Source organism: Siniperca chuatsi, linkage group LG18, assembly GCF_020085105.1.
Source record: "Siniperca chuatsi isolate FFG_IHB_CAS linkage group LG18, ASM2008510v1, whole genome shotgun sequence".
Classification (NCBI taxonomy): Eukaryota; Metazoa; Chordata; class Actinopteri; order Centrarchiformes; family Sinipercidae; genus Siniperca; species Siniperca chuatsi.
Window position 1 is genome coordinate 20357325 of NC_058059.1, and position 27222 is coordinate 20384546.

The 27222-nt window shown below is 40.1% G+C and overlaps 1 protein-coding gene across 2 annotated transcripts in view; it reads right to left on the reverse strand.

Annotated features, from left to right (window-relative positions):
- Positions 1–2478: 2478 nt before the first annotated feature.
- The window catches only part of dpysl2b (dihydropyrimidinase like 2b), a 33676-nt gene continuing 8932 nt past the window's right edge, over positions 2479–27222 (reverse strand). For both annotated transcript variants that reach the window (XM_044174187.1, XM_044174188.1), the window contains 13 exons: positions 22035–22123; positions 20792–20976; positions 19150–19314; positions 18425–18486; positions 15514–15594; positions 15202–15270; positions 13160–13280; positions 12604–12760; positions 12298–12439; positions 11238–11408; positions 8299–8478; positions 7842–8007; positions 2479–6396 (listed from right to left, as the gene is read on the reverse strand). In XM_044174187.1, coding sequence (XP_044030122.1) covers positions 6305–6396; positions 7842–8007; positions 8299–8478; positions 11238–11408; positions 12298–12439; positions 12604–12760; positions 13160–13280; positions 15202–15270; positions 15514–15594; positions 18425–18486; positions 19150–19314; positions 20792–20976; positions 22035–22123 — 1680 coding nt within the window. In that variant the 3' untranslated portion in view covers positions 2479–6304. The remainder of the gene's footprint in view (positions 6397–7841; positions 8008–8298; positions 8479–11237; positions 11409–12297; positions 12440–12603; positions 12761–13159; positions 13281–15201; positions 15271–15513; positions 15595–18424; positions 18487–19149; positions 19315–20791; positions 20977–22034; positions 22124–27222) is intronic.

Genomic DNA, 27222 nt, shown 5'->3' on the forward strand with positions numbered 1-27222 from the left:
CTATATGCATTAGTAGTTATGTTTCCTCATAAATTGTTACATTTGCATATGAATGTACTTCATAGGAGATATGGTTGTTGAGATGCCATGTGGGGGCCATTGTCCTGTCCTGTTACATCTTCTTTAGAGCTGAGAGTAAAACTGTGAAGTTTGCATGTTCTCCCCAGGTCTGTGTGGGTTTCTTCCTGGTGCTCCCGTTTCCTCCCACAATTCTACGACATGTAGCTTAGGTGAATTGGAGACTTTAAATTTTCCATTGAATGCAGCTTGTGCACCCTACTGTGTCATAGAGATCCCTGACTTGACATGAAGCTACCACTAGAGGGCTCTGTATGGTATTACTGTACACAAGAAGGACCACCATGGTGATGTACTGTAGCTGCTGTGTAACACAAACACACACATTTAAATACTGTAAATCCTCTTTGTGAAAATCTACCAGTGGGCAGAGAACACACCTGATAAACATCATAATATACAGTATATTTAATCATTTCATGGATGAGAAATAAGGTTGATTTCTCCTAATAAAAATATAGGTGAACTGGAGTTTGTCCTTTTAAGGGACAGTCCAAAATCAAAAATACATATTTTTCCTCTTACCTGTAGTGCTATTTATCCATCTAGATTTGGTTTGAGTTGCAGAGTTTTGGAGATATCGGCCTTTTTTTTTTTAATGGAACTATATGGCATTTGATTTTGGGGTGCACTGTCCCTTTAAACACTTTCCTTTTCAAAGGCAAGCTAGGATTAAACCCAAAGCGAAAATCCTTGCCGATCGTGAAAATACAAATTATACACTTCATTTAAATCTCAAACAGTTCATTCAGTCTGTGTATATTTTATCATCTTTTTCGCACATTTTTTCATGTGACTCTGAGGAAGGCACATGAAAGTGCCCCTGAAGCCAAAGAACACTTTTATGTTGGAAATAGTTTTAGGTCATTACAATGCAGGAAATGGTGGATTTTCACTTGGGAACAGGCCTGGCAGGTTGATATTTGGTTACCACTTACTATTCTACATATGAATTCTGGCTAATTTTGTATCAATCCAACATGAATATCACTGTAACTGATTAATGTATTTCATTATTGAATCATTTAATGCACTAACATGAGGGATTTACAATAAGCAGAAGAAGTGACACAAACCATCTAAATACTGAAATATTTTTTATTCACGAGCTGAAAAAAAGTAAATCCCAGAAGACAGTGGCAGAGGAAGCAAAGAGTGGTGAGTGAACAAGATGACAGCACTGCCACCTAGTGTAGAAACATTTAATGCATCCTCCTAGTAATGATCTACTACATGCAGTATGCAGTAACAAAGCCGTTCATGTGATGTTACCACCCTGCTGAAGTGTGTTAGTTAAAATTACCACTTTTTTGTGACCTGGTTATCCCATCCAGCTGGAGAATATCCCAGCATGCACTGATCATAAGGCTCGCACAGGGCTAACAGACGGAAAGGCAAACACATTCACACCTCCATGCAGTTTAGCCTTTCCAGGGCATCTAATCTTCATGTCTTAGACTGTCAAAGGAAACACACTTGAACACTGGAAGAACATACAAACTGCACACAGGAAGTCCCTGGACAGGACGTTCTGAGTCTGAGACGACAGTGTAACCACTCAACTACCATGCTCTCAACTCCACTAGAGGTGGAAATTAACAATCCCAATTCAAGATAGTTCATTCATTTTTTTCTAATTTAAGTGATCGCATCACCTTTCAAAGCACTGCACTGTTTTTCATGTGTTCAGCCAAGTGCAACATCAAGAATCTCTTCAAAGAGAGGCTTTTCAGAAGTGAGCACTGTTATTGGCATTTGTATTACTCAAGACTCCTCAAGACTACTAAAATTTCTACTCTTACTAGAGTTTGCCTTTACATGTAGTGGGATAACACATCAACCAAGTTCATTTGAGGCATGCTAAGGCCTTAAGCCTCGGTAAGCACTGTTCATAAGGTTAGTTTTGCAACCACCTATCTGCTGCAGTTATCCTGTCATGTTTGTTTCTGTGGCTTTCATGGTCTTTCAGTAGGCTTTCAACCGTGGAGTAAAATCCTGCACCACAGCTGAGCTGACGTCACGAGAAAGTGGAGCTCCAGTGCAAAAACCGATCATATTGACGGCTTGTTAAACAATTTGTTTGTGTATGTACTGAACACTTCTAAACTCTCCACTACATTACATTTCCTTCAAGAGGTCCAAACAGGGCATCATGTAACTGGGACAAATGTCATTCCAGTCATCTTGTCTGTCTCTGCTTTGATACCATCTACAGGCGAAACCAAACAAAAGTAATTTTTTTTAAAGATTTTGTTTTGTAGTTCACCACAAACCCTCTTGCAAGTGTAGTTGTCATGTTTTTCTGTTGTGTCAGTGTGCTTGTATCCTGACTGTGTCTGACTTACAGACAGCTTCTTACATAAAACATAAAAGTGAGAAACAAAAGAAGCAGAGATTTTATTCCTTTTTTTCTTATTTTTTTAATTCTTTGAAGTCCTTGTTGTTGTTTTTTTTACATCACCACCTATGGGATTTGACACTTTCCATAGTGAGCAAGCATCCCAGAAACCCCACAGCCACCAAGACAAATACCATCACACAGTTTCACTTTCACAAAGCGGAAAGGCTTACAGAGGGGGACGAGAGGGTTCAGGGGGCAAGAAGGTGTTCAACAGCATCAACAACCTCAGAACAGAAGGAAGCTCCTCTCAGTCTGCAGCACGTTGCGTACATACATATCACTCATATATCATTAGCATAATATGGCATAGAAAATGCATCCAAGCTGACAGAGCATTAAAGGAGTATAAGTGTGTGTTTTAGTGTGTGTGTAAATCGAGGAGGCATGGGACACGGCGAGGACGCCAGCGATGACAGCTGGTTTTTAATATCCAAGTCAATTCTTCAGGCATGGGTGCTGCATCACAGCAATGGCTGTTTGATGTGTGTGTGTGTGTGTGTGTGTGTGTGTGTGTGTTTCTACTATAGTCTGTAGTGTGCTTTCAACACTAATAGATTCTTTTTAAGCAGCAGAGGATTCTGGATTCCACGCAACTCAGCACAGGATTATGTAGAAATGGTGCAACACTGTCACAGACTAATAATAAAAGTGTGTGTGTGTGTGTGTGTGCACGCGCAAGCGTGTGTGCGCGCGCGTGTGTGTGTGTGTGTGTGTGTGTGTGTGTGCAGTCGCAAAGCTGTACTAATAGCACCAGGTCAGGACGGGTTGCTAATGGCAACCTCCAATCTGACAAGCGTTACCATGACAAACAAAAAGCAGAACCCTGGGAGAATGGAGGGGTCTGTCGCCACGGCAACAGCCAGAAACAACGAAAGAGCCAGGGAGGGAGGTAGAAGAAGAAAGAAAGAAAGAAAGAAAGAAAGAAAGAAAGAAAGAAAGAAAGAAAGAAAGAAAGAAAGAAAGAAAGGGGAAAATGAAAGGAAGAGAAAAACAGATAAAGACAAACTGACAGGAAGGAGTGTCATGGAAAATACAAAAATACAATAAGCATACTAATACTCTCATGAGAGCTACGCTTGCTGCCAAATTGTATTAGTGTTTTAGTACTTCACCCCCCACCTCTTCACCCACATACCCTCCCGTCTAGTGTAGCAGTAGTTAGTAATATAGTGTAGATTGTGTCTATAAGAAGAGAGGGCAGCTCAAATAAGCTACAAGTATCAATACGATGTTACAAAGAAAAGAGGCTACGGTAGACCACCCTGAATGAAAGAAACACTGGTCAGACAGACCAGGGTAAAATTCCCCACTCATGACTTGTGGAAACCTTTTGGAGATCGAGTTTCCATTTCCCATTCCTGTCTTGTCTCATCTTTGAATGCTTCAGACATGCATTTGTTACATTCCCCCTGCTTTGGATTCTTTAAATACATATACCATTCGTAACGCTGACAGACTTTGCCTTCTATAGACTTCCAGTTATATCAGAGGGGAGGACGCCTGAAAAATTGGGGTTGAAAGCACAAACACAGAGGTGGTGTATGGTTGTATATCTACATTTTGTATGTATGTATGTACAGTATATGTGTGAGTGAGTCAGGGGCTAGTTGCATAAAGACATACTTAAATTGAACTCTAATTTTAGGACAGACTTCAAATGATTTCATCAAATGACAAATGACACAGACTGATGTGTCCACTAGCTAACTAAAGCAATCTCTAATATGTTGCTATAGCGACAAGTAGGTCTTAACCAGTTTGTTGACTAAAAATAAGTCTGCGTTAATAGACTAGTTTTAAGAATTTAAGACTAGTCTTAAGAATTTAAGACCAGTCTAAAGCAGAGGCTAGTCTTAATCTACATTTATGTAACTGGCCCCTGGCTACGTCCATATCAGGGTGAGCTTGTTGCTCCGTGTTGAGTCATGGGGAAGAAAAAGGCTGCAGAGAGATGGTGACTGGTGGCCAAGACCTCGTTGACATAAGGACTAACACAGGAAATCAGTTACTTGGCTTAATGAAAACCAGATCATGCAACGACAAAAGAAAAAATAAAAATAAGGAACAAGAACATATGAGTGCTCAACACGGCCCGGAGCGATGTCACGTCCACAACAGTGAGGAGTGCTGTACAGGAGCCTGCTGTGCGTGTCCCATCCCTCACACATCAACACTGCACACTAGTCAGAAGTACATTAGCTCATGTCTACTTTCAAGCGTAAATCAATAGTGCTCAGCCCTTAGGCACCTAGTTACAGAATGACACTAAAAAGCAGTTTGACAACAAGTTAAAAACTCTAAAACATTAGAACATTTCAAGATATCGAGCATTTTCCGTCTTTACATGGGCTCTACCAGCAGAATAGGCCCTATGAAAGCGCAAAATCTGGCACCTTTGAATCGGTTAATCCTGTCTATTTTACATCTTTTTATCTTACATCCTTCACTTACCTCAATAAGAATAACAAAACAAGAAAAATCAAACTATCAGTACAACTTCTGTGGGTTCAGGCACATAAAGAGTAGAAAGGAAAGAGGGATTATGATGAGTATAAAACAGTCACATTTGGAGGAGCAGAAACATTCTGTATGTAAATGCACTGGTTGGTGATGGGACGGTTATCAGCTGCTTCAACAGCTGTCAATCAAAAATTTGGACCTTTACGATTCACAGGAATGCAAACAAGCTGGAAAATATGTAGCTGCGTAGTGAATGGCACCTTCCCCGCACTTCTAATAGTTCTCTAAAAGGACGGCACTAAGAGACAATAAGGCAAGGAAAGGTTGAGTTTGAAGTGACAGCGAGTACAACTTTCTCTTTCCTCCCTAAATCTTTCCTTCAATTCTCCCACTTAACGATGGCCTGACACTCAGATACGAGACATAAAGCTCTATTTACTACCTGCCAAAGCTCCTTCTGCTCCACAAGTCTCACAAGCTGTAAGGCAGCTGCCAAATATGGAATATGTTTTTTTACTGTACCTTAGCAAAGCCACAGGTGGGAAAACATGAGATGAGAGCCAGTGCTGCGAGAGCCTACAACCCTAATAAATGATTGTTGTGTTGTTCAATTTTTCAAATCTTGAGGCCGTCCTCATGGAGAATAATCAATTGGATGCTGATTGTAGCAGTGTGTGACAGATGGCGATGCACAGGAAAGTGAAGCGATTGAAATGCAACATAATATAAATCATAGATAGTCGACAGCTTGAAGGAAGTATTAGATTCTTGTTGGCTGAATAGACTGTTCAATTTAAAGCAACCTACTGTTTGGCCTATCTCACAAAAGCAAGAAAAGAAGATAGAAATACTGGTTTTGTACCCATGCTCCATTTACACTACTCCCTAAATGAAAAGAAAGAATGGAAATACAATGGTCATCCTGCATGAAAATGATCCTCTTTTCTTAACTGTATTAATTCAGTTTAGTCTCACTTGACCCCTCTATTAAAACAACAGTAAAACGAACATCAAAAGGATACATGGCAAGGAGAAAGTACGGTATAAAAAAACCAAACAATGCAGTCAAAAGTGCTCAAATAAGGTGTGTTTTCATTTTTTCTCTTTTGTCATCATATGAGGCAGACCTTTTTTTTTTTGTTTGTTTTTGTTTTCTATCTGTGTCCTCTAGGATCAGGTTTTGGGGAGGAGGAGAGTGGGTACGTGAAAAGCTGCGAAGGAGGAGGTGAAAGATCGAGGCTGATGGATGGCCCGGTCAGGTGCTGTGAGGCGTTCGGCCCTCGGTGTCGTGACGTGGTTTCTCGAACCCTCAGCTCCTGTTGGCCTCAGATCTCCATTTCCTCCTCAGCGGCTGAGGGCGGAGCTCTAACCCAGGCTGGTGATGTTGGCCCTGCCACCTGGTGGCGCCACGATGCGCTGGGTGTTCCGGCGAGGAATGTTGTCATCAATCTGAGCACCTGTGTGATCAAATGGAAAGTTATTTAAGGCTATTCAAGGTTGTGTTTATACTCGCCCTTGTCATACCAGAAAATGGGAAAGTGAGAAAAATGATTTTGCGTATTGTTGAAATTAAAGGCAGGACCAGAAGCTAGTTACCTTGCTTGTAACAAAAACTAGCTAGCTTGCCAAACAAAACACATTTCAGAGCACAAGGTTGCACGCTCTACTTAACAGTGTATCATGACCTCACCACGAATCTTTTGGACTGCAAAACTGAAAGGTAGTGAATGAAACAGTGTTAGCTTAAACAATAGCTTCCTCCATTGCAGACTCTACTTTGTGGCCTCCACATTAAAAGATCAACTCTATTAAGCTGTATAAGCTGGATACTGCGGGAAAACTCCCGAGGAACCACAACAACCTGCAACGCAAGGGTTACATGAAAAACGAACGGCTCAATGCCATTGTTGTAAAAAGACTACAAAAGTAATTTTCAATCATCAGTTCTTACTGAAATTGTAACGTTTAAAAAAAATAAAAACTCATAAAACAACATTGTCCAACCCACAGCCGTTGTAATCATTGTAATCTCAGGTTAGCTGGCTAGCAGTACTGCTAGCGCAGCTAACCCCACTGATGAAGTGACCCTCCCAGATACTGCCAGGAGTCCCAGTGGCCAACTGCGGTACTGCAACAAAATCATGCACTGCAGCCCAAAAAACATTTTCCACACAGACTGCCCTTACAAAATAAACGTCTGTAAAACTGCTTACAGACACCTTGAATATCACTTATTACTCTTTGTATTATGAATTCTTCATCAATAAATGTTTAACAATAACTTTCCCAGATCCTCGAGAAGCATTTCTTTGTGTTTGACTAAATTTCAGTGTAAAGTCTATGACCAGACAGGGAAAGAGACACAAACGCATGTGCAGTGGGCTGCAAGTGGTCAACAATGTGAATTCACAGTCAAAGTTCACCTAAGTTGAACTCTGCATGGATTTCATGTCACTATGCCATGAGATCATCTTTGTTTGCGGTGACTCAAATAGTGCAAAATTTCACTCATAAATGCTGGTGTGCCGGGCCCTGTGACAAATTTCATGAATGCTGCTCTTTATGTATCTGCGTGCAGTGTGAAGATGTGCTAAAAGGTGACCTTAGCATAGCTTGATGTTTATGGCATCAAGAAGCAGCACTACTCGAGAGTAGAGAAATACACCTTCTCCAATGCTGAAGATGTCATGCTTTGTACTTGTTAGCCTAGTATTAACACATTTTCTCACAGACAAATCCTAAGAATTACTGATTCATTTTGCTTGGAACTACTGCCTACTACTACCTTTCTGGGTATAGAGGGGAAAAAAAATAGAACCACTACTTTAATGTATCATCAGAATCAAGTCATAAAAGAGTAGTAACAAAGAAACAATGATTATGGACTAATGTCTGCACTGACCGGATAGGCTGAATCCAGACTGATGCAGGTTACGGACGGGCTGGTTGGGCTGCTTGGCAGGCGAGGTCTTGGCAGAGGAGGCAGGAGTCATGGTTTTCGGGGTGACTGACACCTCGCAGACCGGACCGTCATACAGTCCTCTGGGTACACCCCTCAGCTCAGCCAGCTACATTTCAAGGAAACAGACGCAATAGTCATGGCAGCGAAAATGAACAAAGAAATATTCTATCCACTAAAATCTGTAACAAGCTGCATCACCCCTCCAGCTTTCCACGAAACAATCATCAATAATTGTAAAAAACTGCTCGGCGTGTGGAGCAACCTTTATATCTGACTCTAAGCCTGTCCCTTCCTCCAGCAACAACCACAGCCTCAGCTGGCTGTTTAATGCATTATCAATATCAAATCAGCAAAACTTATTAAACACAGATACTAGCAGAAAAAGGCAGTATTGTACCCTGCTGCGAGCTTTTATCCTCTTGTAGACGTAGTCAGGGAAAGGTTTTCGGGCCACATAGCGTCCCGAGCCCTCAGTGGTGTGGAGGTTTCCTTCCTCCAAGACGATCTTGCCCTGGCTGATCACCACCAGAGGCCCGCCGCGCACCTCTGTCCCCTCAAAGATGTTGTACTCCACAGTCTGTAAAGTAGAGCAATGACACAAAAGTAAATGAAAAGGAAGGTTAAGAATGAACATCTGTCAAAAACGTTTCAAGTCCAACATCCACAAATACAGACAAAAACAAACAACGTTTTGGTTGGGTCCCATTCTACTGTAGCTAATGGGGGAAGAGGCTGTAAAGACTTCACTAAATAGTTGCCTGTTATTTATTGGTTATGATGCTTTTGTAAACTATTCACATTCTAGGTTCTACAATTGTCACCTGTTTTATATATTGGTTACAAGGCTGTTGTAAGCCCATAGTAGCTGCCAGTTCCACCAAAAACCTCACAGATTTCACTCAGTAGTTAGATTACTGTTCTGTAATGAGCTATCATATTAGACAGCTTCATAGTTTTGATAAAATGCATTTTGTAACAGAAATACACCCATATGTGAAGCAAATCAGAAACTTTGAGCCAAAACACAGTTTTTGGCCTGAAGTATCTGACTTTACTCAGTGAATTTTTATTATTTTGCACTCTCTTGGCTTTTTTGCACTGAAGATTTTGCAACATTATCCATGACATAGTACTGTAGATATGACATGTCTTATGATTTTTAGTTTGTGTTTGCAGATTTGAGACAGGTTGAAGTTCTTGTCCAACACCTGACAGCTGTGCTCCTGTGATGTTTTATTACAGCTGCTAGTATCTCATAACACCAGTGCTGATATATTAAATCATGACAGAAATACATTCAAAGCAGAGATACAGTGATTCATCTTCTCCACCTCATTTTCCCCTGTCATAAGGATGATGTAACCTCCTTGTAGCACATGCTGTATCTGGGAATGTTGTTGCATTAGTTCACAGGTTTATGAAAATCTCATTCAGTCTTTATCTGGAAAATTGCCAGAGTGATGTTGATGGACTTCGTGTTTTTATTCACACATGATGCCACCATGTAAAATTGCCAGAATGTTTATGGATTAAAGTGCACTTGAGAAAGGAGCTTAACTGATTGAACTCGCACAGAGATAAAGCGTTCCCTCTGGCTTCTAATGCTAATAAAGAAAGCAAAGCTAATCGTTGGGGAAAACCAGCTGATGTGGCACAGAGGCCTCAGTTCTCAGGCCAGAGGAAGAAGAAGAAGAAGCAGGGTCGTATGAGTGGTTTGGGTGTTTGGGTGTGTGTGTGTGTGGACAAGGAGGGTGGGGAAACTGCTGTGTGACGAATTTGGAAGCTGGATGACTGCTTTCTCCTAAAAGCTACTGGAGCTAAGGCTGAGGTCATGGCAATCTGGTGGACTCTGAAAGCCTGAAATGAGATCACTGGTAGGCTGGGCTATCCTGTGACACACACACACACACATACACACACATATACACATTCATGTATACACACATAAAATGAGCAGTTTCTCCCATGAACATTAATCCGTCATTTTCTGACCAAGCGGAATAAAAAGAAACCAGAGAACATGACAGGCTTAAGCAAACAGATTCCAAAAACATACACAGCAACAGTCTCTCTGTTTCTCTTTCACACACACACACACACACACAGATACACAGTGATCTGCCTGCTAACAATCAGAAACAATGTGTTTCAGTTCTCTGGCAGATTTTAAGGATGACATCACTCCCTTGACGCTATGTGAGGCCCACACCCTGTTCAACAGTCAGACGGCCATACGACAAAAAGTGGACTAATAAACCAGTTGCTCTGGCTGTCATCAATTACATCAACTGCATTCTTATTTATCATTATCACATACAGTAGTATAATATTTTGTGTTTTGGTATGAATCTAAGATGTATTTAATGTGTAATCACTAGCTCGCTTGGAATGTTTAAAAATGTAAAAACCACTCTTTTTAATCTGACTATTAATTAGGAGTAATGTTACCTTCGTGGCTTCCGTGTTTACACTATATGGCAAAAGTATGTGGACACCCCTGCTCAAATACTTTTTGTACCTTATTGTCTGGGGCTGTTAGTTCAGTGAAGGGAAATCTTAATGCTACATCATACAATGATATTTTAGACAATAGTATGATTCCAACTTTGTGGCAGCAGTTTGAGGAAGACCCTTTCTTGTTTTAACATGACAATGCCACCGAGCATAAAGCCAAGTAAAGAAAGAAGAATTTTTTTGTTTGTAATTGAGTCCTTAAAGTTGCATTATTTTGTTGATTTCTGTTCAACAAGCAGCCTTTTTCTTACCTTTTTCAAGACACAGACAGTTGTTTCTAGAAAACTATTGAAACAAGTTGGTTTCTAATTGTTAAATTATTTCACTTGTTTAAACAAAATGTTTTTAGAAATTATTTATAGACATATGATTTGACAAGATGGACATTTAACTGTATTGTCTTAACTGTTTGAAGATACTTTTGATTGTTACAAAATGTTTTATTTATTGTTGTTGTTAATCATTGTTCTAGTATTCTGCGTAACCTTGTTTCCTCATTTAAATCCTGTTTCGTGAAGCACTTTGAGCTGCATCTCTGCATGAAAGGTGCTATATAAATGAAGCTATTATTATTTTTATTTCAGCGACTCACCCATTCTTAGAGCTATCACTGTCTGCATTTAAAACACTAGTAACCTAAGTAGCCTTTAACAGAATCTTAAAGCCACTATGTGCACAATTTGAAAATGTCTGACTTTGGCGCCCCACAGTGGTAATATCAAAAAGACATTGTGGAAGACAGCAATCACATAGAAATTCTATACATAGTAGCTTTAATATTTGACATTAGGAGGCCTCACTCTGATCGAGTGAAGTTCATACCGAGTTGTGGCTCTTGGCAGAGATAATCTTTGTGATGTCTGGGTCCCACAGCACCAGGTCAGCGTCTGAACCCACGGCGATACGACCCTTGCGGGGGTACAGGTTAAAGATCTTGGCAGCGTTGGTGCTGGTCACTGCCACAAACTGGTTTTCGTCCATCTTACCCGTCACCTGAAATGAATCAGAGCTGAGAATGAGAATAGTACAGGGGTCACTGTCCTACTTTCATTTGATCTCGCTTGTCCTGATCTTCTCTGTGCCGCTTCTTCTCTTGCATGTTTATTCAATCATTCTGTGTGGACTGTGTGTTTTACTGTTACATTATTTTGCTTATGTGTGTTGTTATACCAGATGTGCATTATTATTATTATTATTATTATTATTATTATTATTATTATTATTATCTTGTGCATTGTTTTTGTTACATTTTTCCTCCCTCCTGTTTTCTGTTATTGGTGCACGTGTATTGTTAAGTTGCTATACTCCTTTAGATATACAGTATATACAATATATATATATATATATATATATATATATATATATATATATATATATATATATATATATATATCAGTGTGCTAACATGCTAAGAGTGACAATGCTAACATGCTGATGTTTAGCAGGTAATGTTTACCCTGTTAGCATGCTAACATTTCAACACAGTTGAGATGTATGAAATGTCATTAGTTTTGCAAGCATTTGGTTGTAAACCAAAGTGTTGGACAAATCAAAAGTTTGACCTAATGATGGCACTTGATGAAAAGTTAAGCGATCACGTAAGTCATTAGAGAGTCAAGATTCACCCTCAGGGCACCATGCATATCTGTGCCAAATTGCCAAAGCAATCCATCCAATAGTTGTTGAGATATTTCAGTCTAGACCGAAGTGGAGGACTGACTGACCGACATTGTCAGTCCTAATAATACTATATCACGATTACACAATATGCAGCATATAGATAACATGATTTAAAGTTATATATAACATGATAGAGAATTTTATCCACATTGCCCGCCCCTGATTCACTTCATGCTTCATTTGAAAAATGAAATACACGTACCACACACTTGTCCCAGATGATAGACATCCTCTCCTCGGTGCCATTGACGCCTTCAGGAATCAAGCTGAAGTCATCTTTGCCCACAGCACGCTGGGCAGTGTTGAAGGGACAGTGCGCACTTCCTGTCACCTGCAGGTCACCACTATACAGAAGGTCATGGTGTAGAAATAGGGAAGAAGAGATTTTGGACATTGTGTCCATTGTTTAGTGCAGAGAAAATGAAGCTGGTTGCAACACAAAGTCCAATTTGGCATTAGGATATTTTCCACTGTATCTCCACTTTGAATGTTTGGATCATCCTCTTACCAGGAGAGCAGGGAGTTGAGATAGTCTGGTGTGGTTGGGTCGGGGCTCAGGGGAGGGGAGGTGACGTAGGCAGCTGCCTTGGCCCAGTTCTTACTCCAATAGTGGGAACCATCTGTTCCCAGGCTTGCAGTGATTGGCTCTCCATAGACCACAGTGCCTGAAAGTCAAATCCCATTGTTACACCAGATACTACGCTTCTGGAGTTTGTTTCATGCATGTCATGTGGACTGTTGCAATGTTTGCACTTGTTTGTGTCTGGTTTACTGTCTCTGTTTTCTGTCAAATCCACTGTATGAATACACTCGATTGGAACCGAGCATTTAAAGTAATTTTAAATAAGTAGGTGTTTTCTAGTCCAAAACCTAAATTCAATTGTGGAAATGCACGAACGAAGTATTTATGTCAGTGTTAGTGGAGTAGACTGAGGTTTTGTTTTCAGTCTCATCTCTGTGGTTTGTGGTTCTGGAAAAGAGACATTAAAATGGTGACAAACTGTGCAGGAAATGTCGATTTTATTAGTGCAAGATCAGACGAATATTCTGTTTCAGAGTCTCACCCTTCTTCCTGGCCTGAGCGATGACATCAGCAGCACTCTTGCTCATCACCTTTGTGACATAGAGGGGGCAGTTGGTCTGATTGGCCACAGTCACAGAGCGGTTTACAGCCTCTGCCTCCACCTGGAGAAGAGCGGAGTTTTCATATGAGTGACCAAGGTGGGACAAGTGAAAAAGGAGGAATGATTCTTCGTTTCTTCTGCCACACTCACTGAGAAGCCCTAGTTCATGCTTTTCTCACTACATCATTTCCCTATTCTTCCTGCCAATATTACCTCCACAGCTCTTCCAGTTCTCTCAGTCCTATATTAAAAAAAAATCAGATTTTCCAAATTTCATGTCATGTGAAGATTTAAAACTTTGAGGAGTTTTGTGTGATGACATAAAAGCTAATGGTCTCTCAGACACCCTTGGAAATAGTACGATAAGAGAGGTATGATAAATTGTAGACAGATAAAATAAGTTAATGACAATCAAAGTGAGTTGAACAAATCAGCTTCAATACAATCCTTACCTACAGAGTAGGTTTATACTTACACTGAATAGTTTATCATTTTGGGCAGTGCGTTTATTTGCTTTCTTTGTAAGAATTAAATGAGAAAATGAATACCTCTCTCATCTGTGCGGTAAATATGAAGCTACTGATCAACAGCTGGTTAGCTTAGCTTAGCATAAAGGCTGGAAACAAGATATAACATGTTACCTAGTGAGCTTTAGAGGTGCTGGTAGGTGGATTTTGTTACTGTTGTTACTCTGGACAGAGCCAGGTTAGCTGTTTCCCCCCCGATTCCAGTCTTTGTGCTAAGCTAAGCTAACCAGCTGCTGGCTGTAGCTTCATATTTACTGTACAGACACGAGAATGGTATCAATCTTCTCATCTAACTCTCGGTGGTTTCTGAGGCCAAATCAGGATAGTCACCCCTTATGGACTGTATTATACCGTACCGACTGTACATGTGGACACTATCTGCACTGCACATTTTATACTATATTTGTATTAGTATTCTTAGTATTTTTACTCTTTTTTATTGTATTCCTTATCTATTCATTATGCATTATTCATTTTCTATTCCCCACATATCTCTGCTGTTGTGAGACTGAAATTTCCCCTCTGGGAGGGGAGCCACCTACCTACCTACTAAAATCTGTTTTCCTTCCATAGCAACAAAAATATGGTAAAACACTTCAGAGAGCCTTGGCAACTTATTTTGAAAAATGAGATGGCAGGATTGTGACTTTTCAATGACAAACACTAACAAAATGTTCCAAGAAGAGAGAACACTGTGGATTCTTCATCTTGTCTGTAATTCCTTTTGGATCACACTGCCTTTTTTCTGCTTTTTTCTTTTGGCATTTTCATTCATTGGGTGTCTTTTTTCTCAGGTTTGTGTCTAATATTTTTAATAACGATTCTATAAATCACTAAAAATAACAGTTTTATATAACAGGAATAGCATGGCCATGGCAACTTCCTTCTGGGCAGTGAGAAATCATTCAGTATTTTACCTTACCTTTAGACAAGCGGGTAATCGTCATACCCCCCCCCCCCCATATATGAAAAATGGAAATTTATTTTTATATATGTCTGACTAAAATGTTTGCCCTTGCTTTAGGAATAAGATAACAAGAAGAAGAAGAAGAAGGAAAATTTTAAGGAGAAAAACAGAAATTTTAACAATAAACAGCTGCCACAGCTTCTTTGTTGCCACATCTGGATGTTCATGAGTAACTACAGTGATTTATGTAAAGGATTTGCTCTTATATCTGATGGCTCTGTGGTTCCCAACGGGAATATTCACATTTAACATATGAAGGTGAGTCTCAAGTATTTGCCGAGACACCCACGGCTTCACAGTGAAACTGTCAAACAACGCAACACCAACAGCTGTGAAGGTTGGAAAAGGTCAAATCCTCTTGTAGATAAAGACTTCTGCAAATGTAACTCGCTGATGAACTGATTCCTCACTTCTCAAAGTCAAACCAGCTTTTCACCCAAAATCCAGACAGGTCAGTCAGTGTCCACAGTGCTGAAACTCTGTCTTACCTCCTCAGGACGGCTCAACACGTGTCCCTCAGGCCCAGTGATCCCCTGCTCCAGGATCCTGCGCTGCTCCTAAATACACACATGCATGCACACACACACACACACACAAACACAAACCACCGTGGAAATGCGAGATGTTGAGTCATGTGCAGTTGCACGCATGTTCCACATGACCAGCCTTGAACGTGTTGGCGACGAGCAGCGCCTTGAGACACTCGAAGCTCAGAGCTTTATTTTAAAGCCAACATCCAGCAGAAAATCATGTGTCTATTCATGTCCAGATCCCGGCTGTTATGGAGTGAAATGCCGTACCTCAGCTACAATGTCTCCATTCTCAGCGTGCACCTGGGCGATGGCTCCCAGATCGCGGATCACACTGAACACCTCGTACACCTGCATTAAAGGGGAGGACACAGTTATGATCTCTGATGCACAAATGCAACTATTTTCCTGTCAACACGAATTCTACTCTTTACTGTATGTCCAGTACTATATGCCTTATAAACCATAACACAGTTTTTTCTTTGATTTCTGACGTTATCTATCAGTGATGCACAAAATGCTTTTAGTCAGTGGGCTGTCTGTATGAATACTTGACTAGTTAAGCTAAAGAAAGGCCAACCGTATATTTAGTCTAGATAGACATCAGAGTATGGTCCTTGGTTATTTTAAGAGAAAGCATGTATGGTGTGTTTTTTGAGGGAGATTGTTTTCATCTTTTTTTCTTTAAAAAAAAGTATTTTTACCAATGTTTTTTCTGAAGAAAAGATACAGAATATCTTGACTATGTCTTCCTTTGGTGCTAAAGCTGATCTGAAAGGTGATACCAACTGAAATATCATTGGTGAAAATACTCTTTTAATACTGAGAACTCTTTTAATACTGAGAGTTTCAACAGATGTCTTTGTCAAGCATTTTGTCAAAGGTTTCACGAGGACATCATGTCCAAATTATTCCCGCACATAAGTTGTTGCAGTTCATTCTAAAGACATGCTGGTTTTCTCTTTTTATGTGGTTTTCAGCCATGCTAGGGATGGCAATGTTGTTCTGTCTGTCGGTCTGTCGGTTGGTTGCCATGACATTTTGTACAGACATGCATGGTCCCCAGAAGATGAATCCTTATGGTGATCTCCTGCCTTTTATCTAGCGCCATCATCAGGTCAAAATTTGAATTTGCCAAATACTTTGGTTTATGACTAAACACCTGCAAAACTAATGACATTCCCATCAGCCTCAGCTGTACTTTGTGCTTAGTGCTAATTTGCAAATGCTAGCATGCTAACAGGAAAAAGTGATGGTGAACATGGTAAACATTATACCTGCTTAACATTAGCATGTTAGCACATTAGACATTAGCATTTAGCTCAAAGCTCTGTGTACAGCCTCACAGAGCCACTAGCATGGCTGTATACTCTCACTCGTGTTTATATTAAACATTTTTTGTGAAGAAAGCCTTCTTGAAAGAAATCATTTGTTGTGCTGTCACATTACTACAGTACACTGATGACATGTTACTGGCTTATCTCATTTATTTGCATTAAAAAAATATCATTCACCAAGCTGAGTTAATCAGATTTCTTTCTTACCCATCTATTATAGACTTTATTGTTCTTTGTCTCCAATTTAGCTGCTCAACACTCTCAGACAATTTCATTATTTAATCAGCTGTCAGGCTACAACTAACATTTTTTAATTTTTAAGTCTTCTGTCAATTATGTTTTTGATTAAATGATGAACCATTGAGTCTAAAATGTCCAAAAACTGTAAAAAAAAAAAAAAAAAAGAAAAGAAAAGAAAAAAAAACAGCCATCACAATTTCCTTGAGCCAAAGGTGACATCTTCAAATTGCTTGTTTTGTTCGACTAATAGTCCAAAACCCAATTAACTTTACAGTGATATAAAACAGAGAAAAGAAGCTGGAACCAGAGAAGGTTTGGCATTTTGTTTAGCGGACACTGCAGTCATAATTAGACCTACTATATTTACATTACTCTAGTTATATCACTTTACATGTACTGTAGCAGAAGAGATGTTAAGCCCCAAAGAATTATGTAAAATCAACAAGACAATAATAATAACCACAGTGACAAATACTTTTGTGGTGAAATGAAACATGGACCCTGATTTTCACACAGCATGTGAGTCTCCCATTCTCTGACTGTTTATTAAGCAATGCGATAACTTCACGGACTGAAGGAAAACTGACGTGTTGAATGAGTCCTCACCTCCCGGCCGCCAGACGTGCAACAATAAAGAGCCATCAAAGTTTGACATGCGAGAAAAAATGATAAACTCTGGCTGCACTGGGCTGCGAGCATTCCTCACACAGGTGCAAAGACCAACACAGATCTGTTTTAAAAACAGCCTTCAAGTGGGATTAAATCATTTTAACCATGAGTCAGAAAGAGACTTGGACGGAGATGTGGCTTTCATTATCCATTCACTCTCCCAAGAGAAACACACAGACAATCAGTACCAAATGATGTCTCGCCAAGATAAACAGACTCACACTGTAACTCTCACTGTAGGATGAGGGCAAGAGCCAAACTCAAGGCTGTGATGTGACTTCTATGATATTATGATGTCAGGAGTATTGTAGGCTACCAAACCTCTCTGTCTGCTTGTTCAAGATTAAAATTAAAAACAACAAAGTACAAACAAACAAATGACTTAATGCCACTGAACAGTATGTTGCCCACGAAAAAAATGATAATGTAGTGAACATCTTTGCAGACTGACAAAAATATATAAACTAAATTTTTTGTTGTTGCTATTCTGGCTGAGCTCTCAGTCTGCATGAAGGCAACAGTCAACAAGATGATTTAGTTGTTATTTCCAACTACTGCGTCTACAGTAAACAGCATCATCTTTGTCTGTGGTGGGCTGTCACATCTCATATCTCATGTAACACTGATGACCATTAAGCTAACTCCAATTTGTGTAGATTCGATTTGGATTTATGTGCAGCAGCAAGTTTCGTGTGAAAGGCTAATTCCAGTTTAATTAGATTTAGTGTAGCAGAAGCTGCATCTCAATAAAGCCAATCAGTGTCATTGTCAGTAGAATACAGTGCCACAATATGCCAAACTCCCTCCAGGTTTCATCCGAATTGAACAAGGAGTATCTAAGATATTATATTTATATTTTGATTAGATCTTTAATATAGCATTTACCATCTCTAAAAATGCATTATTGTTGCAAGGAGAAGAGAAGAAACCCCTACCTGAGCGTCAGTAAGCTGGAAAATATCCTTATAAGCCAGGTAGACCAGGAAAGAGTTCACACCTAAAAATACAAGATGTCAGTGTAAAAACCATGAGGGAAAGAGAAGATTGAAACAGAAAAAACAAATTCAAAATATCATGGAGCACTCTGATAAAATATATAACAATGAGCCAAGAGAAGACGAACTATAAAATCCATCCAGATTGTTATAAGAGGTTGCGTAAGGTGCGGTCAAATGATGATTTCAAAATGTGCAAAAATACAGTTTTAAAGCTGTATGAAACTTCTTATAGACAAGATCCCAAAGTGGCGCTGCACCAGTGAAGCATTCAGTCCCCACTGACTAAGATTTCCTTCTTAAAAGAAACAAAGTATAATATTTGGATAGTTGGTATTGTGAGGTGTAGTGAACATTCCAGCTTCTAGAGGGCGCTTGCAGAGCTCATAGTCTTGTTCCTCTCTTGTCCCCAATGTCATTCTTTCAAATAAATGTAATTGTTAAACATAAATGTGCTGTTGTGAAGTTTACTGACTGGGAAATGATGTTAAAATTTTTCTTAAAGCCTCTTACTGCCATTTGAAAGCATTTAACTACTAAAGATGCTTTTAGCAGCTTTAAATATTATGTTTTGGTTTTTTTTAAATCATGGGTCTCTTTGAAACTGGAGAAACATCATTGGTTTGATGAAATCAAATGTGACGTTGAGTTGGGCGTGGTCGCACCGTGATCCTTCACGAGCGCCTCCATCTCCTCCTGGATGCCCCTGTGCCACTCGGTGATGTCGACATGCAGCGAGTAGTCGCAGCAGGACTTGCTGTCGGCCCATTCGCGCCACTGCTCGAAGGACGAGATGAGGCTGACGCCGGGCTCAGGAACCACGTGGTCAACTGGACACACACACACACACACACACACACACACACAAAGGCCGTCAAACACACTGACTGAGACCCTGTTGTCTCCTGTGTCTGTTATTTAGTCTGTAAAATGTCACAATTTCCGAGAGCCCAAGGCGACGTCTTCAAATTGCATATTTTGTCCGATCAGCAGTCCAAAACCCAAAGATATTTAATTTACAAACCAGCAAATCCTCATATTTGAGAAGCTGAAACCAGTAAATGTTTGGCATTTTTGCTTGACTTAAATAAATAAGTTGTCAAAGTTTTTGTTGTGTTTCTAACTGCCTCTATGTGAAACATGAGTGATCGGAACCCAGTCTTTATGTTCAGACTGGCAGCCCACATCTGATTCCTGATTCCATAGCTACACTGGATTCAGATTTCAAACTCATTCACCTGTGGTACTCTAAAGATTTGTCTCTGTCCGGCCTCTCAAATCGCTTCAAGCTGTCAATTTCAAGCTGTCACTTTCCATTTCTGTCCACTTGTGAGGTGCCCTCCACTGACATTCCAGCCACCAGGCTGCCATACATTCCGTCCCAGTTCCGGACCTGTCTGACCCTGCAGCAGTCAGCGTTTCGCCCTAAGGGGACAACGATACACAAGTCGCCTGGGAGTGTTTACTCTACTGTGAGGGAGAGGAGAGTTCAGCTGCTGAGTCAGCAGAGGGAGGGCCAGTGTTATCTTTTTAGATTGCATTACCTTTTTTTTTTTTAGCTTCACAGCCTTGTATCTCTTTTAAATCCCATAAAAATGACATTAAGCCACTGTTAGGGGTTGGGGATTGATAGTATATAGGTAAAATCTAGTGACAGATCTTCTTATTGAATCACAATCTCTTTCAGTTTTGCCAAATCTGTTTAGGATTAGCTTTAACAATTTAAAGTCATAAATTATTTAACAAATAATACTCAAAGACTGACACCTTGGCAGAGAGATAAAAACAAAAAAAATCAGGATATTTAAAAAAACCTGAAACTGGATCCCAAATGGATCTAACTATCAGAACCCAACCCTAGCAACTGTTGCATGAAATAGTACAAGAATATAGCCAAAAAATGTATATAGAATATAAATGGAATAAGAAGTCTAAAATATATGAACAAAAGCATCCGTATAGGGTGTGTCAAATAACAGTGTCAAATCTGTGCTATCTGTGTGTCCGAAGGGAAAGTGAACTGACTTCCTGGCTCAGACTGAACAGCAGACAGCACCTCGTGGCCCTGAGTCCTCACAGCAGATGGATGGTTTTATATTTTGACTGAGCAGGCATGGCACCCTTCCTGTTCTCATTAAGATATTTTCAATTTAAGCCAATCAGAGAATGAAGAATCACTGCAGGGAAAGACGCACTGCAGTCAGCTTTGATTCACTCACAGAAAGGACTCGAAAGGAAACTGATATATTAACTGATCGATGAGTCTTTAATCACAAACAAGCAGGATCTTTCCGCTTGATAACTTACTGATCATGGTGGTGCCTCCAGCCAGTGCAGCCTTGGTTCCCTGGTAGAAGTCATCGGCGGACGTCATACCTCGATCGGGCATCTGGAAGCGCGTGTGCACGTCGATGCCGCCTGGCATCAACATGCGCCCGTGGGCGTCGATGGTTTTTACCCCGCCGGGCACGATGAGATTTTCCCCAATTTGTCTGAGGTTACATAAATTACAACATTATCATCCAGACATCACAATACTATAGCAACAATAACAATAATATAATGTCAATCATATTAATAGGGAAAAAAACAGCAATAAACAAAGAGGCTGTATAGTGTTAAATTAAATGCCAAACAAATTATTATAATATTTATGGTCCAGTAACATAATTAGGAAAGATTCCCCATTTCAGGCATATCTTATATCTTTGATCTTATGCTTGGTAGATTTTAAAACAGTAAAAATCATGTACAAAGTCAAAAATATTAATTTTAACTCGAAAGTATCCAAAACCTGAAAACGTGTAGCAGACCGCTTTAAAATTATCTTATGAACAAATGTAAAAATGCATGCTCAGACTGGCATGTTGGCATTATTATAGTATGATATTGTATTTTTTTTCTGGTGTTGCTACTGATGTCAAACAGGTTGTGTATTGTACGAAGGCTAGGTGTTGCACCTTTACTGTCTGTAGATTATCTTCTCTTGTTTGACTGGGCTGGTTTCTACTGTGGTGTGTTGTTGGAAGTAATTGCTGCTTTGTTCTACAAATTTATTCTTGACCCCGGACACAGCAGGCGACAAAACAATCTCACCTCAAGGTCCATTTATTAAGCCGTCATGGACGAGCAGTCCTAGAAGTGCTCCGAAAAATGGAAAGTTAAACATCTACATTTGCATGACAACTGGGCAAACTCCATCTGCTGAGGAAGATCATGGGATATGATCGAATGCTCCAGAACAGCTACTAAATAGAATTTGAAGTGAGATTGTCCAATTCCATATTTTGTTGTCTTTTTTTGCCTGATCGTTTGTTTAATTACTTACAGACAGAAATAAATTCCAATTTCAGTTGTGTATCTGTTATTGGGCTCAATGTAGGCAAACTATTGTATTTTAATTATTCCGCCTTTTTTTGTATTTTAGGTTTGTATTGTAATAAAAAGAGAGAAAAGTCAGACACATGGGTCGATTATAACTTTGTAAACGTCGTGAAATCTGGGTTTTTATTCAACTGTCAGCAGCTTGAAGAAAAACCAATAAACTCACTTGATGACTCCGTCCTCCATATAGATGTCAGCACAGAAGGACTGGTCATCGTTCACAATCTTCCCTCCTTTGATCAGGAGACGGTCACTCTAGAAAAGAGCAAAGATGATCAGTCGCTGCCCATTTAACTACATTTAAACACTGATTATTTAAACAATTATTTCATCAGGAAAAGCTCAAGTGAAACTGTGAGAACCAGACACTGCAGATCTGAACACATAAAGACTGGTCTGAGGGTTTATAGACGCCTATAAAAACACGCTTATGAGGGTAAGTATCCGATTTGGCTCAACTGGATGCTGGATTAGGTGCATTTGATGAAAGACATTTTGGGAAATGTCACATAAAAGAGTGGATTGGCACTCGCAAGAGAAAATAAATACTCCGAACCTGCAGCCTCTGCTTGGCCTTTTTAGGATGTTTTCTGATAAGGAACACATGGCTGTGCAATGTCTTTCAACTGATACTTCATCTACACACACACACAGATAAACGCACTGTACACACTCTTAATACTCTAATACATGGATGGAGGGGGGAAATAGGGCGATGACAGAGAACAGAGAGCTGTGATGTTTGGATCAGCACCAGGTTTCTGTGTGGATGTTTTAACAATGACACTGCTCATAATGTGAGGGGGGAATTAGAGAAACAGAAAGAGAGACTGATAAAAAAAAGAGAGAGATAGAGGAGAGGGAAAGGGAGGAAACTCCTTTCACACAGAGTAAGTGAACTGCAATCCACCTCTGACTTTCTTTAAAAGCCTCTCTCCCCCATGTTTGACCGTATTCACACCCCTTGCTTCAAACTGACAGTAAAGTGAAAATAAAGTGACAGCTTATGAAATGAAATCTCAATACTATGACCTCAGTTTACCATTTTATTTTGTTATGAAAGGAAGAAAGAAAGAAAGCAAATAAACCTTTTTCTCCATGCAACCCTATGAAAATATGATTTTCAATTTGTTTCCCCCCCCCCACTTTTTTTGCACTTTGTGGTGTAAACTTTTTGTATTTTTACGGTTGTTGTCCCTATTATTCTCGGTCTTTGGAGAGCAGTTTGTAAGCAGCATCTTTGTGTGATTTGTCAAGTACGTGTGACAAAAATCCCTGACATTTTTAACCTTTCATTCATGTAACCTGGATGACCCTCTGAAGTAAACTAATTACTGGCGGTAGGGAGTCTTAAATAAATGTCAGGTTCGGAGAAAGTACTCACAAAAGTGTTTATTGGATAGTAACTGCAGCAGTTTAGTAGTGCAGTTCTTCAGTGCGTATAAAAATGTAAATGTATGTATATTATATGGAGCTAACTAATGTATAGATGCAAAATAGCATCGGAAAACTGAACCAACTTCTAGGCGCTCTTGTTCAGAGAAGTGAGCACGCTCAGCATGTTTCACAGCAGCAACAGAAACAGTAAATGTCCATCACTGCTCCTCTTTCTTCCAGCTCTGCTACAACAACAAAACGAGGGGAGCAATTCACTGTTGCAACAATGAAGACAGGAGCCCGCCTCCAGACATACCCCTCCGTCCCCTCCATGTGGTCAGGCTGTCACAGTAAAGAGCATGAGAGGGGACCAATCAGAGCACAGACTGTGTAATCAATCAACCATGTCTGCTGCTGTGCCACTTGTCTCTGTGCAGGAGAGGGGGTCTGCCACCTCCACAGCCTCTCACCCCTCACCCCCCGTCCCTCCCTCGAGTCACCCCGGCAGCTTGGGTCCTCTGTCCAAAAAGGGAGTGGCAGCTCTGGTCACAAGGGCTCCAGCATCCCCGGCTAACAAAGGCCGCTCTGTTCGAGCCGCTGCCGCTAGCTGCTGCCCGGCCAGCAGCTCTGGCCCCAAACACAACTGCTGCTCTGCAAAGGCTCCCAGTCAGAGCCCCGCCCCGCGTCTGAACCAGCACATACACAACTCTGCACTGCAAAACTCAGCTTTTTGAAATATTATTTTTAAAAATTTTCTTTGTGCAGAGTGGCCACAGATGTAGAACGAAATAAATGGTTGCATGCACAACCAGGAGCAGGTGGAATTAGTTTTTAAGTACATGATGCGAACTCTGCTTCATACATATACTGTATATACTATACTATCCAGCAACCACGGCAACATGTAACATCTGACATATGCTTTCTTTTTTTATCTGCTTTAGGTGTTTGTATTTGAATATATTTGTAATTGTGAAGGCCATTTTTCATTATTTTCATTTTATAGACTGAACAATTAGTCAGAAAAATATTCAACAGATTAAATCAATAATGAAAATAAGTTTGAGTTGCAGAAGCAATCTTAAAAGAGTACTCCACTGATTTTGGTTTGCACACCTATATCATTGTCGGACTCGGATGCAGCAGAACCAGAGATTTCACCTTTTTTTTAATTTCAAACATTCATCTTCCTTGTCCAAACCTGGCGCCTACATTACCCACAATACAACTTGACCGCCAACAGTTCAGTCAGAGATTTGGCCGTGTTCTGCTAGTAGAGGCTAATGTAGCCTCGAGCTGCTAGCCTGCAGCAGAGATGAGGAGCGGGCTACAGAGTTCTGGTAAGCTCAGTTCTTTCTAACTCCACATGCCCAGATTTTTTTCATTTTCAAACTTGTAGTCTTCAGCTCCAACTGATGCTGACTCAAACGGCATCACACAATTGATCAGACTTCACACAGATCCCTCTGGAGCCACAACAGGCTTTAAACAATTTTTTTTTCACATTTGCAGTAGTACTCCCCAAGACCTGGGAACAGACTTTGATGTACAAAATTGGCACACTTCCCTTTGGATCTTTTGAAGCTTTGAACTATGGATTTGTCATGTGAATAGATATGTAAAAGTCATATCCATCCAAAGCTCCTAATATCTTTTTTGAAACAAAAAATGTATTCTAGATATATTTAGGAACCATTTTGAGCAATTCTGCCAACTGAGGTGTTATAGTAGACTTCAAAAAGGACAGCAATTTGTTTTAATCTTGTTTTGCGGGTTATTTTAAAAGAGAAAGTGTTCTTTTTTTGGAATACAAAATAGTTGTAGACCTATCTGAGTACAGTACACACACACTTGAGGACTTCAGCTGACTTCAGCAGGTCTGGAAAATGCTTTGCAGTTGTCATCTGAAAGGTGTGGCGACGCTCTGACAGCGCTGATGGAACTAATGCAAATAGATCGTGTGGTAATCTTCGATCTATGCGGAGCAGACTGCTCTGGTGGAGTGACTGGCCTCGCTCCAGCCCAATGCTGGCCTGCTTTCATCCCAACAACTGCTTTGAAATATGCCGTTACATCATGAGCCTCATCGTGACTGTCATTATCACATTACTTATTGGAGTTCACCAGGAGACTTCGGTTCTCGAGTCGACACTCACATTTTCACACAGACCCAAAACTGTGCGAGCCAAGACTGAGGGGCAAAATTATCTTCTCAGAAACAATTACTCATTTTTGATCCATAAAGAAGGGCTAGTTTTTGGGTTACTCAGTGAAGGAGAGGCAGAGGATTCTAAAAAAGTCCCACTAAAAAGGTGTTTTTTGTCTTAAAAGGGTTTAGCTTCAGCTGCAGAACACTAAAAAGATGGGAAATTAGCAAACTAATGACTTGCCCTGAATCCAGACTGTATAATCATCTAATTGTTTGAGCTCACAGGGGTTGGAGAGAGTGTCTGGTTGTACTGGATCAGAGCCAAACATGACAGTGACCTTTACTTCATGGGGACTCTTACAGCCTCTCAAACAGGATGTGGCCTATGTTCAATGGCTTCACTGTTGCTAAACTGCTGTGTTTTCATTCCAGACTACAATACTTAACCCCGCTTATGCAAAAATCATAACAGCAAAATGCAATTTGTCTACCATAAATAAGAAGCCACTGTTTTGAAGCTATTTGTACAATGTTTTAGCATTTATTGATTATTTTGTTGAAGGCAATAACTTTCTTTAACTTTCCATCTGCACAAGTTTCCTAAAAGGACAACATCCTGGTTCTTCTGGAACTGTGGGAACAATAAAGAAAACAAGTGTGCTCCGGATCGCTAACAGGTTATCTGGTGCACCATCAACATAGCAGGACAGCCTTGTGTCTACAAACTCTGGCAGCTTAACTTACATCCTGATAATGTTATTTTAATAAAATAGCATTCAATTTAGCTTGTTTTGTTACTAGATTCATGGTTGCTAAAAAATTAGCTGGTTTAAAGGGCAACAGTTGAAGAACCTCTGCTGCTGTAATCCTTAAAACTGATTTCTTTGGCCACTTAGTGGCGGCACAACAAGCTCTAAACCCAACAATGACATGAGTTCACCTTATAAATCTTATATGACGAGCGTGTTAGCAAAGAGTTGTCTATTTACACATCCAGCAGACATGGAGAAACATTATCTTTGGAGTTGTGTTTCAGGTGACCTGGTGAACATAAGTCCAATATTCACTCTCTTTTTAGCTCTGTTTTACTCTCCACCAACTCCTGAATTATTACTATTTGTAAATATGTCTCTCTTTAGCTGTTAAATGCTCCACTTTCTTCACCAGCTAGTCGCTAACTTTGTCTGTCTGCCGTTTGGTGCTGGGCAAGTCGCCTGCAGTGGGTTTATCAGAGCTTTTTCGCTCAAATGAGCTGCCTGCTGCGTCCGGAAACAACGCTGATGAGAGCGGTGAGAGTGAACCAGAACAAGCTGAGGGCTGTAAAACCAAAACCATGATCTCAAAGATGTTACAACGCTCCGTAGAGCTGAGGAGAACTGCAGTTTCAGGGGTTTTATTATTCTGTTAATTGTTAATATAAAAATATTGATTATAGCAGCTTTAAACAAATATATTTATAGAAGTAATTCTAATGCTAAAGGCTTCTGAGTGTGAAAGAAACAGACTACTGATGATGGAGTCTGGGAATATTGATTATTTCTCTATTACAGGCACTCAGAACAATCTGTTGTATCATATGACTCCTGTAGTTTATTATACATTATTAAAACATGTTGTGTATAAAGGAAGCTGCAGCACCACACAGGTGAAAACTAAAACGCTCAACAGAAGAAACAGAGACGCCTGGTGACTGAGAAGACAGAGTTGCATGAAATCAGGACACAATCTGTTTGGACGCTATGAAAACGTCTGCCAGTGTTAGACGTAACCCGGCAACGTCATGTGTTGTTGTCCAAATGGAAAATATCCTGGGAACATTTGTGAAGTC